Below are 14,737 nucleotides of genomic sequence, written 5' to 3'. Positions count from 1 at the left end.
GAATGGGAAACTTATCTTTAATAGTGAGCTTGTTGAGCTCCCTATAATCCGGACACATGCGCCATGATCCATCCTTCTTGTGCACCAATACTACTGGAGCAGAGAAAGAACTTTGACTCGGTTGAATTATACCAGCCTCTAGCATTTCTGCAACCATACGTTCAATTTCACTCTTTTGGGCATAGGGATATCTGTACGGCCTGATGTTTGGAGGAACACTTCCTGGAATCAAATGAATAGCATGATCATGATCACGAATAGGTGGGAGACCTTTGGGAGTCTCAAATACCTTGGAATGATTGTCCAAGACTTTTTGGAGATCTGGAGAAATAGATGATTGCAATGTGGAAACATCTAGCGAACATAATTGTGCAATTACACCCCTTTGTTTCTTTTTTAGAAGCTTTGTCATACCATTAGAGCTAATTATCTTTCCCGGTTTCCCTGCAATACCCCTTAATTCAACTTCCTTTCCTTCCACGGAAAATTTCATGAAAAGTTCTTGAAAATTAAAAGCTATTGTACCCAAGGATTGTAGCCATTGGACTCCTAGTACAACATCAACACCTCCCATTGGAATGGAAAGCATTGGGCTAGTCAATACATATTCTCCCATCGATAGCTTGATATTATGGCACTTTCCAGAGCAATTTATTGTTCCTCCATTTGCAACCATCACTTGACACTCTGGTGCTGGATATAAGAAGCAATTCAATTCTTTTGCTACCTTACAATGAATAAAATTGTGGGTACTTCCTGAATCAATCAACACTATTACCTTTTTCTTCTTGATTTGTCCTTCTATCTTGATGGTTTGAGGAGTGGTAATTCCTACCAATGCATTACAAGATATGGTCGGATTCATTTCTTCTTTATCTAGGCTTTGTTCCTGGAGTATATCTTCTTCTTTTGACCTTTCTTGCTCCTTTTCTTTTTCCTCTTCGCAATCTATGTAGAATAATTTCTTCTCAGCACACTTATGACCTTTAGTGTATTTGCTATCACAACTGTAACAAAGCCCTTTTGCTCTTTTTTCTTCCAATTGTTGTGGTGTCAACCTTATAGGTTGTGGAAGACTAGGGGCAACCACACTTCCATCTTTATAGTTGTGAGTGGTATGCTTCCTGGTTGCCATAATTTTGCTTTCCATTTTTCTTGTCAACCTGAATGCCTTCTCTAATGAATCAGGTTCCCAAAGGCGAACATCATGTTGGATATTATCCTTTAAATTCCCTATGAACACATCAATCCTATGCTCCTCTGGAATATTTTTTACCCTTATGTTCAATTTTTGGAACTCCTCAATGTGCTCCATTATTGAACCCTTTTGTTTGAGACTTATCAATTGGCTAAAAAAAGTGTTGTTTTTTGTATCCTCATAATGTGCTATCAATTCTTCCGTAAAAATTGCCCAAGTGATAATTTGTTTACGAGAGCAAAGCCATTGATACCATACAAACTGATTTGGTTCCAAATATAAAGTTGCAATACGTACCTTTTGTGTGTTTTGCACATTATTGAGATCGAAAAATTGCTCCATTTGTAATATCCATGTTGCGGGATCCTTGCCATCAAACTTCCTCATATCGATTTTTGGAATATGGTGGGTCTTCGATCCCACATTAGAGTCTAAGAAATCATGATTAACATTTCTTTTGTTCGCATCATGAGTTTCCTTTACTACCTTTTCACCATTAGTAAGTATTTCTTGTAGAAAATTTGTCAAATCTGTTTTCAAATCTGCCATGCTTGTTTTCAAATTTGTGTTCAAATCTATCTTCAAGTTGTCCATCTTAGCTTCCATGCCATTCATCTTAGCTTCCACGCCATTTATCTTAGCTTCTGTTAGCTTTTGTGAGAGTGACATTTGTTGCACTTGTTCTTGTAATTTTGATATATCATGTAGCATTTCTTCCTCTTCTTCATGAGTCATGCTAGAGCTTTCAGGTTGCTTACTAGGTGTTTGCATTTTCTTTCCTCGGGGCATCAATTACCGATAATAATGCTCTACTATGCCCTTTGAATTCTTTCAAAATAAATTTTCAAACCAAGCTTAAGCAAAAATTTAAAAAAATCTACACACCTTTTTTCACTTTGTAGGAGCTCGATATTGCCTCTGATGTATCACTGTACTTTTTGATCATCAAGTTTTGAAATTGCGACCTGCAGTAGCCCTCTGAGTCCTCTTTCCAATGCCACCAGTCTGACCCAAATTGGATTCTCCAAGGAAGAGTTATGCGAAATCTCCCACAGTGACTTGATTATAGACTAGTTCAATACATCAAACTTGTACAACGTGCCACGAGTCACTGTTTCGACCTTTGGCTTTGAAAAATATCTACAAGAAACTATAGTCCGTCCTCTTTTTGTAACTTCTTACGAAATTTCAATCCAATGCTCAGAGAGAAAGTTATGACGATTTTCCCCAGGTCACCTGTTTGGAATGTAATTCAGGAGTCTACAAAAAGACCAACTTCCTCAGATCATATCTCCGCAAATATAGTGCGAAAAGCTATGAAATTCGGACCCGACGTTCAGCGAGATGTCTTCTCAAATGGGTTTTTTTTTTAGCTTCTGAAACGTCGCAGAAAAAAAAGTTATAGTGAAAATGCCACGATGACCTATTTGGAGCAGCAAAACCCTAGAATCCAAAGCTCTGATACCAAATGCTATGAAACTAGCCCAAGAAAAGATAGAAAAGATAGATAATCGCCTTAGAATTCAACCTCTTCGAGGGGGAAACCTCCTTTACATTACATAAATGAATAATTCTTGGATGATTCAAATGACAAAACCTCCTTTATATATATAGGAGTCTAAGGAGTCATAATATAACCCAGCCGACCTAACAATAATAATATAAAGCCACAAAAATAACAATAGAGGGATTCTATGGGGCACAGTAATAACAATTTGGGGATAATAGGGGCACAACAATATTAATAAGGGATGCAACTACAATAGTAATGGGGTAATCATTAGTATTATAGGGACCCAACAAATTGCTCCTCTGGAACAACCTCGCTAACGACAGCTAACTCATCCTTCACTTGTGAGACTCTAGTGGAGAAAGATGTCACACTGACAAAGTTTCAAAGGTATGGTTCACTGTTTGAAGACTTTAGTAGCTTGCTGCCCTCTTTATCAGCTCACTGAAAATGAAGATTTAAGCTTCAAGTTGGCTCAATTTTGCTCTGATACCATCTAGAAAAATTATGATCTGCACCCTTAACCCAATTTACAAGTTTGCATTTGTTGTTTAGGCCCAACCCACATGTTTTGTCACGCTGATATAAATTTCAGTATGTATTAATTGTAAACATTCAAAGAACACTTCTACAATTTTTCACTTTCCTATCAGTTGAAAATTAACATATAATTTTTGCAAGCATTTACATGTGAGACATTAGTTTTTGGTCAAGGTGACCCCGGGAAAACTCCACAGCCTCTTGGGGAAAACCGGTCTTCAAAGGAGGATTCTATTGCTTGGGACACTAGTTTTTGGTCAAGGTGATCCCGGAAAAACCCCACAGCCTCTTGGGGAAAACTGGTTTTCAAAGAAAGATTTTATTGCTTGAGAAAATTAGTCTAAGTACATAAAATAATCACAGTACTTATCTCCCTTAGCAGCTCAAGCATTAAATGCAAATCTGGAAATTTGTGCCCACTGATATTTTTCAGATTTTCACAAAATTTTTGCCCAGAAATTTTCTGCTCTCGATCACAGCTCAGCTCCTCGATTTTTGTGCCCATAATTCTGCCTCGATTTCTGTGCCAATTCTGTCTCGAATTCTGCACTGATGGGTGATTGCAGCACCTCAAAATTCATGTGAGGCAATCGCTGGAACCCTCCTCGAAAATCACGCTGCTTGTAGCAGCAATCCTGAAAATTCTGCCTCTAATTTTGGGCCAGAACAACGTATCAACCTCCCTTGAATTTCATGCTCAGGTACCTCGAAATTTGTGCTACAATTTGGATGTTGTGTTCCTTGATTTTCATGCCCCTCTCTCTCTCTCTCTCCCCTAGAAATCCGAGTCGTTTTTCCTTGATTTTTGTGCTGCCTCCTTCCCCTCGAAATTTGTGCCCTAGCACCCCTCCTTGGAATTCGAGCCTTCCTCTTGCTGCAAATTCTTCTTGAAGTTTTTCTTCTCCTCTTCTCCTCATGCTCTCTCAAGTGTGAAGTGAAGAATGAGCCTCCCTTTTCTGCTTTTGTCTCTTAGAAAAGATTGAATCTGTAAACCTAAGATTCAATGTATGAGATTTAATCTCCAAATTTCAAGGTGTGGTTGAGATTAACTCTCTCAATTGACCCCCCCTCACACATTGGCCCCATTACTTAAATGTCTCCTAGTACCTATTTCAAGTTGTGTACCTTTTTTTACTTTTTTTCATAAAGCGATTTTTCACCTCACGTTAATATTAGAAAAGTACATTATGTACTTCACACATAAAGTCACTTTATAAAGTACAAGTGACTTTAATATTAGAAAAAAAACATGGTACAATACTTGATCCAGGTGGATGTTGGTGGCCACCCACCAACCCATTTGGACCCCCACAACTGTCTCTTTCAGTCTTTTCAGTTTCCTAAATTGTAGCACAACTTACTATTTTTAGCAGTTTTTCGGTCCTGAACTTCCGGAGCCGTTTTGAGGCCCTAAACGACGTTTTTTTGGGAATCTGGGGCAACATGTGTCTACAGACCGATGTTGCCCTTCCCAAAGTGGTAGTGCTCGGATAGATCTTTCTAACGAGCTATTGTACGCGTCAAACGGAGATCGTATGCCAAAGTTACGACTCCGGGAAATTGATGTACCAATTTACCCAAACGGGGCCCACTATTTGGCGTTTCATCTTCTAGGGTTAGGTTTCGGGATGTGAAGGGTTTTCCATTGTTTCTCAACAATAAATAGGCCTTCGAGCCTTATTGTAATTCAGTTCGGAACAGTTCAGAGGCATGTAGCCGCACATCTCTTCTCAAAGATAAGCTACCATTGCCCTAGCTGGTTTATTTCCATTTCTGGTTGTAAGCATATTTTAGTATTTTCCATTAATGAAATGAAGCATTATTTCCGCTGCATCTATGTGTTTATGGTTATTGCATCTCTGAATTTATGGTTATCTCTGTAATCTATTGCGTTCCTGCTTAAATCCGGATCAATACTTTCAAGTACTTTTTCCACCCATGACATTAATTTAACTCATAAATGTCACCAAGATAAAAGTTATTAATGTGTCTACTAGGTTAAAAGAGATAAATGCCTAGTAATACCTCTCCTTGGTACTATTTCCAACACATTGGTGTTTTTGACATAGGGGACTCTTCCTGAAATATAAAGAAATATAAATTGAATATATGAAAACTAAAACATAACTCATTGAAATCTTATACATAACAATGTGGCAATATCATTCATCATTACATGTAACCAACGTTATTAGATTCAATGTATATCCAAACCATTAGGCACTGAATATGCGAGTTTGCTCATGTGTATAGCATATAAGTACTAACATAGCAAAATAGAACTAAGTGCGAATCATGATAAATATCTGAAATGAAATACATAGGCATTGAGGTTCAAAATGGCCTCTGTAATTGAATAGAACTTTGTGCTACAATGCATGACTACATATCATCAATTTCATTTCTTATATTGGGTCCACATCATTAGTATCACCCATTGCCTCCCTGTTTAGCCTTTGCCTCTACCTTGATCTTCTAGAGATGTCAATCAACACACTTCATTTTGGATAAAACTGTTTGTTACCACATGGCACCTGTAATGTCCCTATCCCCATAGGAAGCTTATGATGGAGTCCGCTAGCCTAAAGTGGTTCCCAAAGGCTAAAGTGGTGAAATAATTAATAAGGGGACTTAAATTTGCCTAAAAAAACTTTATTAAAGAAGGAGAAATGATGAAATTTCCTAGGCAAGTTGGATGTCACTTTAACTTAATAGAGTGGAGTATTATAAAGTGACTTTATAAAAAAGAATTCAATAAAAAGAAAACAAAATTAATAAAGAGAAAAAAAAAGAAAATGAAGATGAAAAGACAAGAGGGAAGGCGAAGATGAAAAGGCAGTCCTAAACTCATTAAAGAAGGGAATTGAGGAGACTCTAAATCATTCGTGCATTCGGACATTGTGTGAGTTTGAAGAGAGAACTCTTGGAGATAGTTGGAAGAGGAAGCTAAGGGCTTTGGAGCCCTAGTTGCTATAGCGGAATTCGGTGTTGCGACGACACCCCCTAGTCCGAGAGTGAAATAACTCAGATTTCACGGTAGAGCTTCAATGGAGAACAAATTTCCCGAGAAATGTCGAGGTTGAGAGAACCATGGAGAACCACAGCTTCAAGCTCATCTGAACGAGTCGATTTAGTACCCAGACTTCATACTGCTAAAGAATACGATTTTTTGGGTCATTTGAGGAGCCAAGGCACCACTGTATGCTGAAGTGTTTTTGGGACGAGTTTATGCCACAAACTCTGGTCCAAACGTTGATAAGGGAGGACAGATTGTCTGCTCAAATAAGGGGCCAAGTATTTTACTCTCATCCTGGTCAAATCCACATCCAAAGAGACCACAATTTTTGGACTGTAAGAAGACTACATTTTGTACACAGAGCTGGGTAAATGCAGTACACCAAGGGACATGTTTGCTGGGCTGATTCGAACCAGAGCCAGAGATTATCCCTACTGTGCGTGTATCAGTCCCCATTGCTTATTTTCTGAGCTGCATTGGAGTTAATGATAGCTGATATGGCCGCTGTTAGAAGAAAGTAGGTGCTGAAGCTTCCAGAGGAGAGTTCCGTAGCTTGTCTTGGTCACTGAGATTTCAAGAAATAATTTCTCTCTTTGTTCTTGGTCGTTGGGAGCTGAAGTCCTCCACGAAATAACCCATTGTATTCAGTTCTGCTTGCTGGAATAATTATCAGGTTCTATTGTTCCTATTTGCTATCTGTATATTCAAATTTCAAGGAAGAAGAGACTGCTTGTGTGATAATGCAATTTACATATTGTTATATATCAACTGTGTGTTAAATTCTGGGTCTGATATAAAGGTTTTTGAAGTCTGTTTTAGTGCTTGAGCACTGTATAATTTGTTCTGGAAAAACAAAATTAAAAGATACACCTACAGCAGTTTGCGTGTGACATGTTTGACAAAATTTCTAGCTGAAATATTCATTGAAAGAACTCAGAAATTTGCGGTAAATTGGGTAGTTTCCTTGTTTGGAATCTTACAGCACCCTTGGATTGAATTCCCAAAGATAGGGTACTAGCCTTGTGGAACGAGGAGATCGGTCATTGTCACTTCACCAACTCTCCACTGCACTTTAGACTGAGGAAGAGGTTACTAGCCAATGGAGGTTTCCATATTGGTCACTAGGTTCATTTCATATAGTATGAATGGGAGTAATGGGAATCTAGCAACAATGAAAATGAAATTAGGAAATGGGAAAAATGGGGTTTGGTGTAATCATTGAAAGGGAGTTCAGTGCCTTATTTATTTGGGCCATGGAGTCATTTAAGCAACTTCAAAGGGTGTTCTAAAGGGATTAAGATTCAGCAGGCAATCAAGCGATGTGCACAACTATTACCCTCAACATCAAGGGTGTTCTAAGGATGGTTAGGGACTATAAGCAGCCAATGTGAGGGAGTGTGTCTATGTAGATCCACAACTCAAATCAACAATGAAGGTGGCCCCTACCAAAGATATCTATGAATATGCCTAATCAGAACTTGCAGAAAAATACTCCCCATGCTGCCACAAATATGCAAAGTCCTTTATCACTCAAGCCGGCATGAGGGGTAATGCTGCCTAACCAAGCATGAAATTATGTTAGAAAAAGCTTGAGATGCCCAATCAGTCATTTTGGCTTGAGTGAAGGGTACATTTTTGTTAAAATCATGACAGGGGAGTTCAACAATCAACATCACCAACATCAGGGTACATGAAAGGCTTGGTGCTCTTGATTAAATGCCAATCCTATACCTTCTTACATGATAGAATTCAATGGAAATGCTGCAATCCTGAAATCCTGAAAACTGTGAAGTCAGCTGAATTAGGAATGGAATATGAAATTCTACTTTTTCAAACATCTTGGAACAATTAATGGTAGTGTTAAAACTTTTAGAAGTTGATATTCTCCTCTATCCTTCATTTTCTATCTTTTTACTTTAAGAAAATTAATATTACTAGTAATTACAAAAAACAGTGAGGGGTGTTCAAACCAGCAGACTTTTGTAAAAAGTGTTAGGCTGCAAACCACAGATGAAAGAATAGGCGTGAATGCTTTTTCATTAATATGATACACATTTAATTACAATGTTCTGACTGCGTTGGATTCATCTTCCAAAGTCTTTTAGACTTCTTGTGATGCTTCTTATTCCACACCATAACCCTTATGGATTAGGTGTCTAACAAAAAGGTAGCATGGGATCTCCTTTTATGAAGGGGATGTTCCCTGTTGCATTTTCTTGCATCCCCAAAAAGAGGATGTGGGGGAACCCCCTTTGGAGTATCCACGTCTTTGGAGCGTGTCCGGTACCCTTGGGGAACACGTCTCTGTGTAACACTGCATATTTTGCAGGGCCCTTGTTTTTAACCTTGGGTTTTACATATGAGACTGATGAAGAGGAATTTGGAAATGCTGATAACAAGGAAGTTTTTGACTGTTTGAAACTTCTAAAATAGCAATATCAATAAGGTGAGAAGAGAATGATTCTTCTAGTTGCAAATATGGAAGAAGTCTCTGAAAAGTGCCCAACTTGCCTGTACAAGGATGTAGGGTGGTGGCCGTTATATACTGTAGGCTGGAGTTTAGAATGTGATGACATTGACATTGTTTGGTTCTTATAATGGGGCATTAAAAACCATACATCTAAGTGAAGTTCTTTTAATGCGACTTGAAACATATATGGGCAGAATTTCTGAGATGTCTTTTACTATTGATGAGCTCTTAGGAATATTCTTAATCAGTTAGAAAATTCAGTAATGTATATTTAAGGATTAGGGTGCCAACCACTAGTTCTCTCACCCATTCAATTGTTATTAGTAGAAAAAGCGAGAATTTACTGAATATGATTGAATTTATGTTTAACAGAATTCCTGACTGATTTCCTTATAATCTTTAGGGAAGATGAGTCTGCTTATCATGATTTATCTACCAGTCAGAAGTGGATCTGATTTTATTTTGTCTTGACATCTTGTTTAATTTTAATAAAGAATGTATCAATTGGTACAATATAACACTTAAAAGGGAAGAATTTAGTCAACATATCTGGAATTTTTATCAATAAAATTCTGGAAATGACTCGTTGTCTTGATTTATCTACCATTATGGCACAGACCATTTATTTTGTTTATGATCAATTGCATCAGCCGGTGCAATACGATGTTTTTGAGAACGTATCAGTTATGGTCTGGACAGATGCGTATTTTATCTCAGTACACTTTCCACTGGGGCATATTAGGGGAGGTTCAGTTGTCTGTCAACCAATCAATTTGCAGCTTAGTTTATGCCGTTGTGGTGGAAAATAGCCAGTTAGCCATAGTTTTCCAAACGAAATGATTAAGGACGGGCATATTGACAAAAACAATGGTGAGGTGGAACTCAAAACCTATCCAACGTTGACTTGTTTGAGAGGACTTAGAATGTTCAACGGGGATAGATGTGGGTCGAATAAGCATTGATTTAGAAATAGATGCCTTGAAAAACTTAGTTTTTCAAGACAATCCTGACGCTTTTTTATTAAATGATTTCAAAGCTATTACTTTGATAACTGAAAAACTTTTCTTCTGCCTGCAGGCATACTGGCTTGTTTAGATGGGTATATGAATATAGCAATGGAGCAGACAGAAGAATATGTCAATGGCCAACTAAAGAACAAGTACGGCGATGCTTTTATTAGAGGAAATAACGGTAATATGCCATCTTTTGATACCTTTTTTCTTGGTTCATGAACTTCATAGACGTTTTCTGAGTTCTCATACCCCATATGTTGTTTCTTAAAGCCCATCTGGTATTTTCTCAGATTCTTTGGACAGTTGCTCTCTTAATTTGTTATGTTTGTCGGCAGTTCTATACATTAGTACTTCCAAACGGACCCTTGGAGAAGGAGCATAGCTATGGGGACTTGCATAAAAATTTTGAAACCTCTTTTGAAAGTAACATCTGAAGAACAAGATTCTCGATACATATGTACCTACTATGATAAGTTTGTGTAACCTGGGACTGTTTGTAACTTTGTACATCCCTCCAAGTCTTGTTTTAGATTTTGGGTGGCAATCTGGCAACAGCACCGCTTGATGCATCTCACTCGAACTTCCAAATAAATAAATATATTTAGTGTGGACCCAAAACACAAAATCAAACTTTAGATCGATCCCACCATTACCTTATAGCTCATATCTCTAATACAAAACATCCTCATATCACATACAAATATTTACATAAAGCATTACACGAGGTTTTTACGTACAGGTGTATCCTCAACTTCTATTATGCACTGTGTCCCATTGACTCCAACTTGGAGGTACGCATTCAAATCCAAATTTAAATGCACATTGTGTTTCTACTGTGCGCTTGAACCATCACGATTTTGTGATTATACATAGATCCAGACAAAATACAAATTATAAAATTTGATTACACAATTTTCTCGATTTTGTGATTATACATAGATCCAGACAATACAAATTATAAAATTTGATTACACAATTTTCTCAGTAATTGTTGATCAATCACAACATTGCATCTCAATGACACGGTGACCCCAGTGTAAATTTCTGGGTGAAATAGAATCTAAGGAAACGTTCAGCATAAATATTTTCAATAATTAGAAATTGAGATGAATATCAAATAAAAAGTCTATTTCATCTTATGAATTAGAGTCATTTATAAATAATTTTTATTATTATTAGAATTAAATAATTTCGTGTTTAAATTTTCATTTATAAACAGCTTGACTTTAATTTATAATATAAATTTTCATTTATAAATAGCTTGATTTTTTATGCATTGGATAGTTAAATTTGCGCAAATCTCATCAAGAGAATTAAATCTCTGTAAATTAGTTTATTGATTTGGGTTGCATTTAGCTAATCAAATTGTTGAATTATGTGTAAATTTTAAAAAATACTGTAAAGAAAATTAAAAATGATTTCAAAATTGTTTTGTAAAACGTTCAAGCTTACAAAGCCTCACACAATCTTGCCCCTGGACTCAGCGTAGCATCATCATTTCTAGCGAGAAGCAGCCATTGTTGTAATGTCGCGAAGCAACTGCCTAACATGAGTACTGTATTTCTTCGCTGTATCACTTTGAAGAAAATCTGCAAAAACATCAATCTCTTTTTGTGTCAGCTTTCTACGACCGCTTTTCAGAAGTTCCACCGTAATAATTAAACCGAATCGAACGTGAGATGGTTTGAATTTGACTATATCCACCATTCCAACAATATCTTTCTTTGACTATGTCCAATTGTTGAAGCCTTTTTTTCTGAGATGGTTTGAATTTGACTATATCCACCATTCCAACAATATTTTTCTTTGATTATGTCCAATTGTTGAAGCCTTTTTTCCTGGTTGCCATACCTATAAACTTCAGATTCTTCTACCTTCACTAAGGCTTCTTTTTGTTTGTGCTTGCCTAGTTGATCTCTCCCTTCACTTAGTGTTCCTTTCGTGTGTTTGCTTAGTTGATCTCCCTTAGTTTGTATATTTGTTAGTTATGGAGCATGCTATCTAATTTATGATGTGTTTTTGGTATAAACGTTTATGACTTTTGAGTTACATCTTGTTTTTATATGGTGGTTATATCCCCACAAGTAATTAGATGATGGTATTTTCAAGTAGATGTTTAATGTTTTGTGGGGTTTTCTAGTGACATGCCCATAATGATGATGTATTACTTTTGTTACTAGGAGGGGTGTTTTACATGTTCCTCTTATGTTAGATGTGGTGGGATATACTTTATGATTGGATGGGTTATCATTTTTACCACCTCCTTCTCCTATGACCTTGATGTGGTTAGATGATGTGTGTTGTTGTAGTGCACTTTCAATTGGTTGGACTTCCATAGTTGACATGACTTGATATTCTAACATTGAGTGGCACCACCTAGGCGCAAATGTGTTTGATGATGAAGTTAGAGTAGGGGGATACTACATACATATTTGATGGAGAAACTCCCTCCTATGGTTTGAATAGTTTTTACCATGTTATAGTCCATTCTTGGTGTGTTGTAATTTTAAATCTAGGTGCAACTTCTAGTTTTTCATTATGTTCTTATCAAGATGGGTTTTGATAGGAGATCTAACTTATTTCCATGGTACAACACTTACTCGAGGCACCCCCCACCTCCATGTGCAACTCATTAGCACGTGTTCATGTTGATTTTATTGGTTGGTGATAATTGGGAGGTTTGGTTATGGTTTTACTGAGCATTAAACTTTGTGCACACATTTTGAGGTTTATTTAACCATTCAATGCTTAAATTAATCCATTTTATTACCTTGGAGGTTATTAGCTTGAACATCCTACCTCACTTGGTAATTTTTCACACTTGAAGGGGTTATTTAGAGGTTATTTGAGGTTTTATTATGCAATAATCCTCTCTTGGGCATAGTTTCCATGGATTACATGATTGTTTTATTGTTGGAGAGGTTGGAAGATGTAGTATCCCCAACACTTAACTCCCACTAATATTTTAATTGTGAATAATTATATTATTGATCCTTCTATGGGTGTAAATGTAAATGGGAAAATGTGTTGGATTGATTGCAATTATAATTTAATTATGCTTGATGAAGAGGTGAAACCTTGTTATGAACCATGAGATGGCATGAGGAGGAAGGGAAGCCAAAAAAACGAAATTTGGAGAATTAATATCATCAATGAATTATTGGTTGTGCCAAAGGATCATGATATTTGAGATTGTCAAACTCCCTTCACTAGAATATCAAATCTGAAGGTGTAGTAATAACTACTGGTAGTTATGAGAAGACTGGGACAATAGTACCATCTTTGTTGAGAGGTGTGGGTGACATACCATTAGAATACTTTTAAGGTCTAAATAGGAGTTTCTGAAACCTTGGTAGGAAATGTATCAAAGAATTTGACCATGAATGAGAAAACTAGAGAAGTGTGCAGGAAGCATAAATAAAAAATTTAAGGAGCAATCATGGGTTATGCTTGAGTAATGCGAAATTAGGAAGATACATTTAGAGAGACGGGCATTCAAAGAGAAAAGCATGAGGAATCAAGGAGACAATCAAAGAAGACTAACTAGAAGACTAACTAGATGTGTAGAGAAAAGAAAATACTAGCACTTGTTGGAGCGCATGAATATAGAAGAAAGAAATAAACTAATGAGTTAATGGGATGGAGGAGAATAGCCTTCATGACTCTACCCTATGTGGTGACCAACTGTTAGAGAGTTTGTAGTGCAATTGAGCCTATGGTGGGGTGGAACATGCTTCACTCTTTCATGAGTTATAGGTAGTAGAAGCAAAAGGAATCAAAGGTCACAGAAAAAAAAAGCAGAGGAAGAGAGAAGTCAAAGCTTGTAGGTAGTGAACTGAGATCACAACAAGAAGAGAAAGAACCGAAGGAAGGATGGGAGCTAAAGAGGAAAGCACAAGAGAGAAGTAGAAGCAGGAAGAAGAACAAAGGCAAGGCACAATGATAGAGAAAACAACGCTAATACAGGTTGATGAGTCGAAATAGCCAACAACTGAGGAAGAAAGTGAATAGATGTAGGTTCCCTCACCAATGCTAAACACAAGAACCAAGTTCGGCTAAAGATCGATGAGTACGTGGAGTAGCGAAGACGAGAGGCCATGAGAGAAGACTTGGAACTGAACGCATACAACATGCAAAAGTACATCAGTGGTCCTATCAAGGTCAACATCATGCTGCTCATGCTTCAAAATGAGTTGGATAAAGGTTCCATGACCATACACTTGGATGCCATGGAGACAAGAGTCCGCCTTCAGGAAGACAACATAAGGCAGTTGGGGGACCATCATGTAGTATCAAGCTTGGCATGTGACTGAGAAGAACCAAGTGGAGGTTTCCGAGTTGGTCTTTCCCCAAACTTCAGAGTCATAGTGTTTTGTCTTGTTAGGTTGTCTCTAACCTATTTTGTCTTACATGGGTACATGTGGAACATGTGGAAAATGTAATATTTTTTGTAAATATGTTGTAAGTGAAATTCCAAGCGTCATTAGTGGAAAATGAAAGGTCATCATGTTATGTAATGAGTTATTTGTAAAGAAGTAGAAGAGTCATGAGGGTAGTCAAAGAGTCACAAAGGGGAATATCAAAGGTCACCCCACCCTTTGTTATAAATAGAACCTCATAACTCATAGAACGAGATTTTGGGAGCCAACCTTTTGGCTAGGACTAAGCTTAGAAAAGGCTTGGGAGTATTGTGACGAGCCTTGGCTTCTCAACAACATAGAGTGAGTATATTTCTTTGGAGGAGCAAGTGTTCTTGACTGTAATGTCCACTATTGGGGCTAGTGGCTGTCAGTGGTGTATGTATGGATGAAACTTTCACTTATAATAATAGTAACAGAGCTAACACACTTTCATGCATATGTTTTATTTTAGTTTCTTTAGCAATGTATGTTGTTTGACTTACACATTTTCTTATGAACTAATTTGAGGTCTAGTTGGGACTTCGTACCGGGGAGATCCCCTGAATGTTGGTGGGTGCAGCACCATCAAC

The 14,737-nt window shown here is 37.3% G+C and overlaps 1 protein-coding gene across 5 annotated transcripts in view; it reads left to right on the top strand.

Annotated features, from left to right (window-relative positions):
• The window catches only part of LOC149256775 (uncharacterized), a 71,370-nt gene extending 60,988 nt beyond the window's left edge, over positions 1-10,382 (top strand). For 2 of the 5 annotated variants that reach the window (XM_089460868.1, XM_089460867.1), the window contains exons 2-3: positions 9,812-9,925; positions 10,018-10,382. In XM_089460868.1, the coding sequence (XP_089316994.1) occupies positions 9,812-9,925; positions 10,018-10,181 (278 nt within the window). In that variant the 3' untranslated portion in view covers positions 10,182-10,382. The remainder of the gene's footprint in view (positions 1-9,811; positions 9,926-10,017) is intronic. The other 3 variants (XM_089460871.1, XM_089460870.1, XM_089460869.1) reach the window with 2 other exon arrangements.
• The last annotated feature ends 4,355 nt before the right edge of the window (positions 10,383-14,737 follow it).

Source organism: Pinus tabuliformis, chromosome 7 (assembly GCF_031772625.1).
Source record: "Pinus tabuliformis cultivar Carrire ecotype Pingquan chromosome 7, CPIR1, whole genome shotgun sequence".
Taxonomy (NCBI): domain Eukaryota; kingdom Viridiplantae; phylum Streptophyta; class Pinopsida; order Pinales; family Pinaceae; genus Pinus; species Pinus tabuliformis.
Note: the sequence above shows the minus strand (reverse complement) of the source record. Positions and strands in the feature narration are given on the sequence as shown.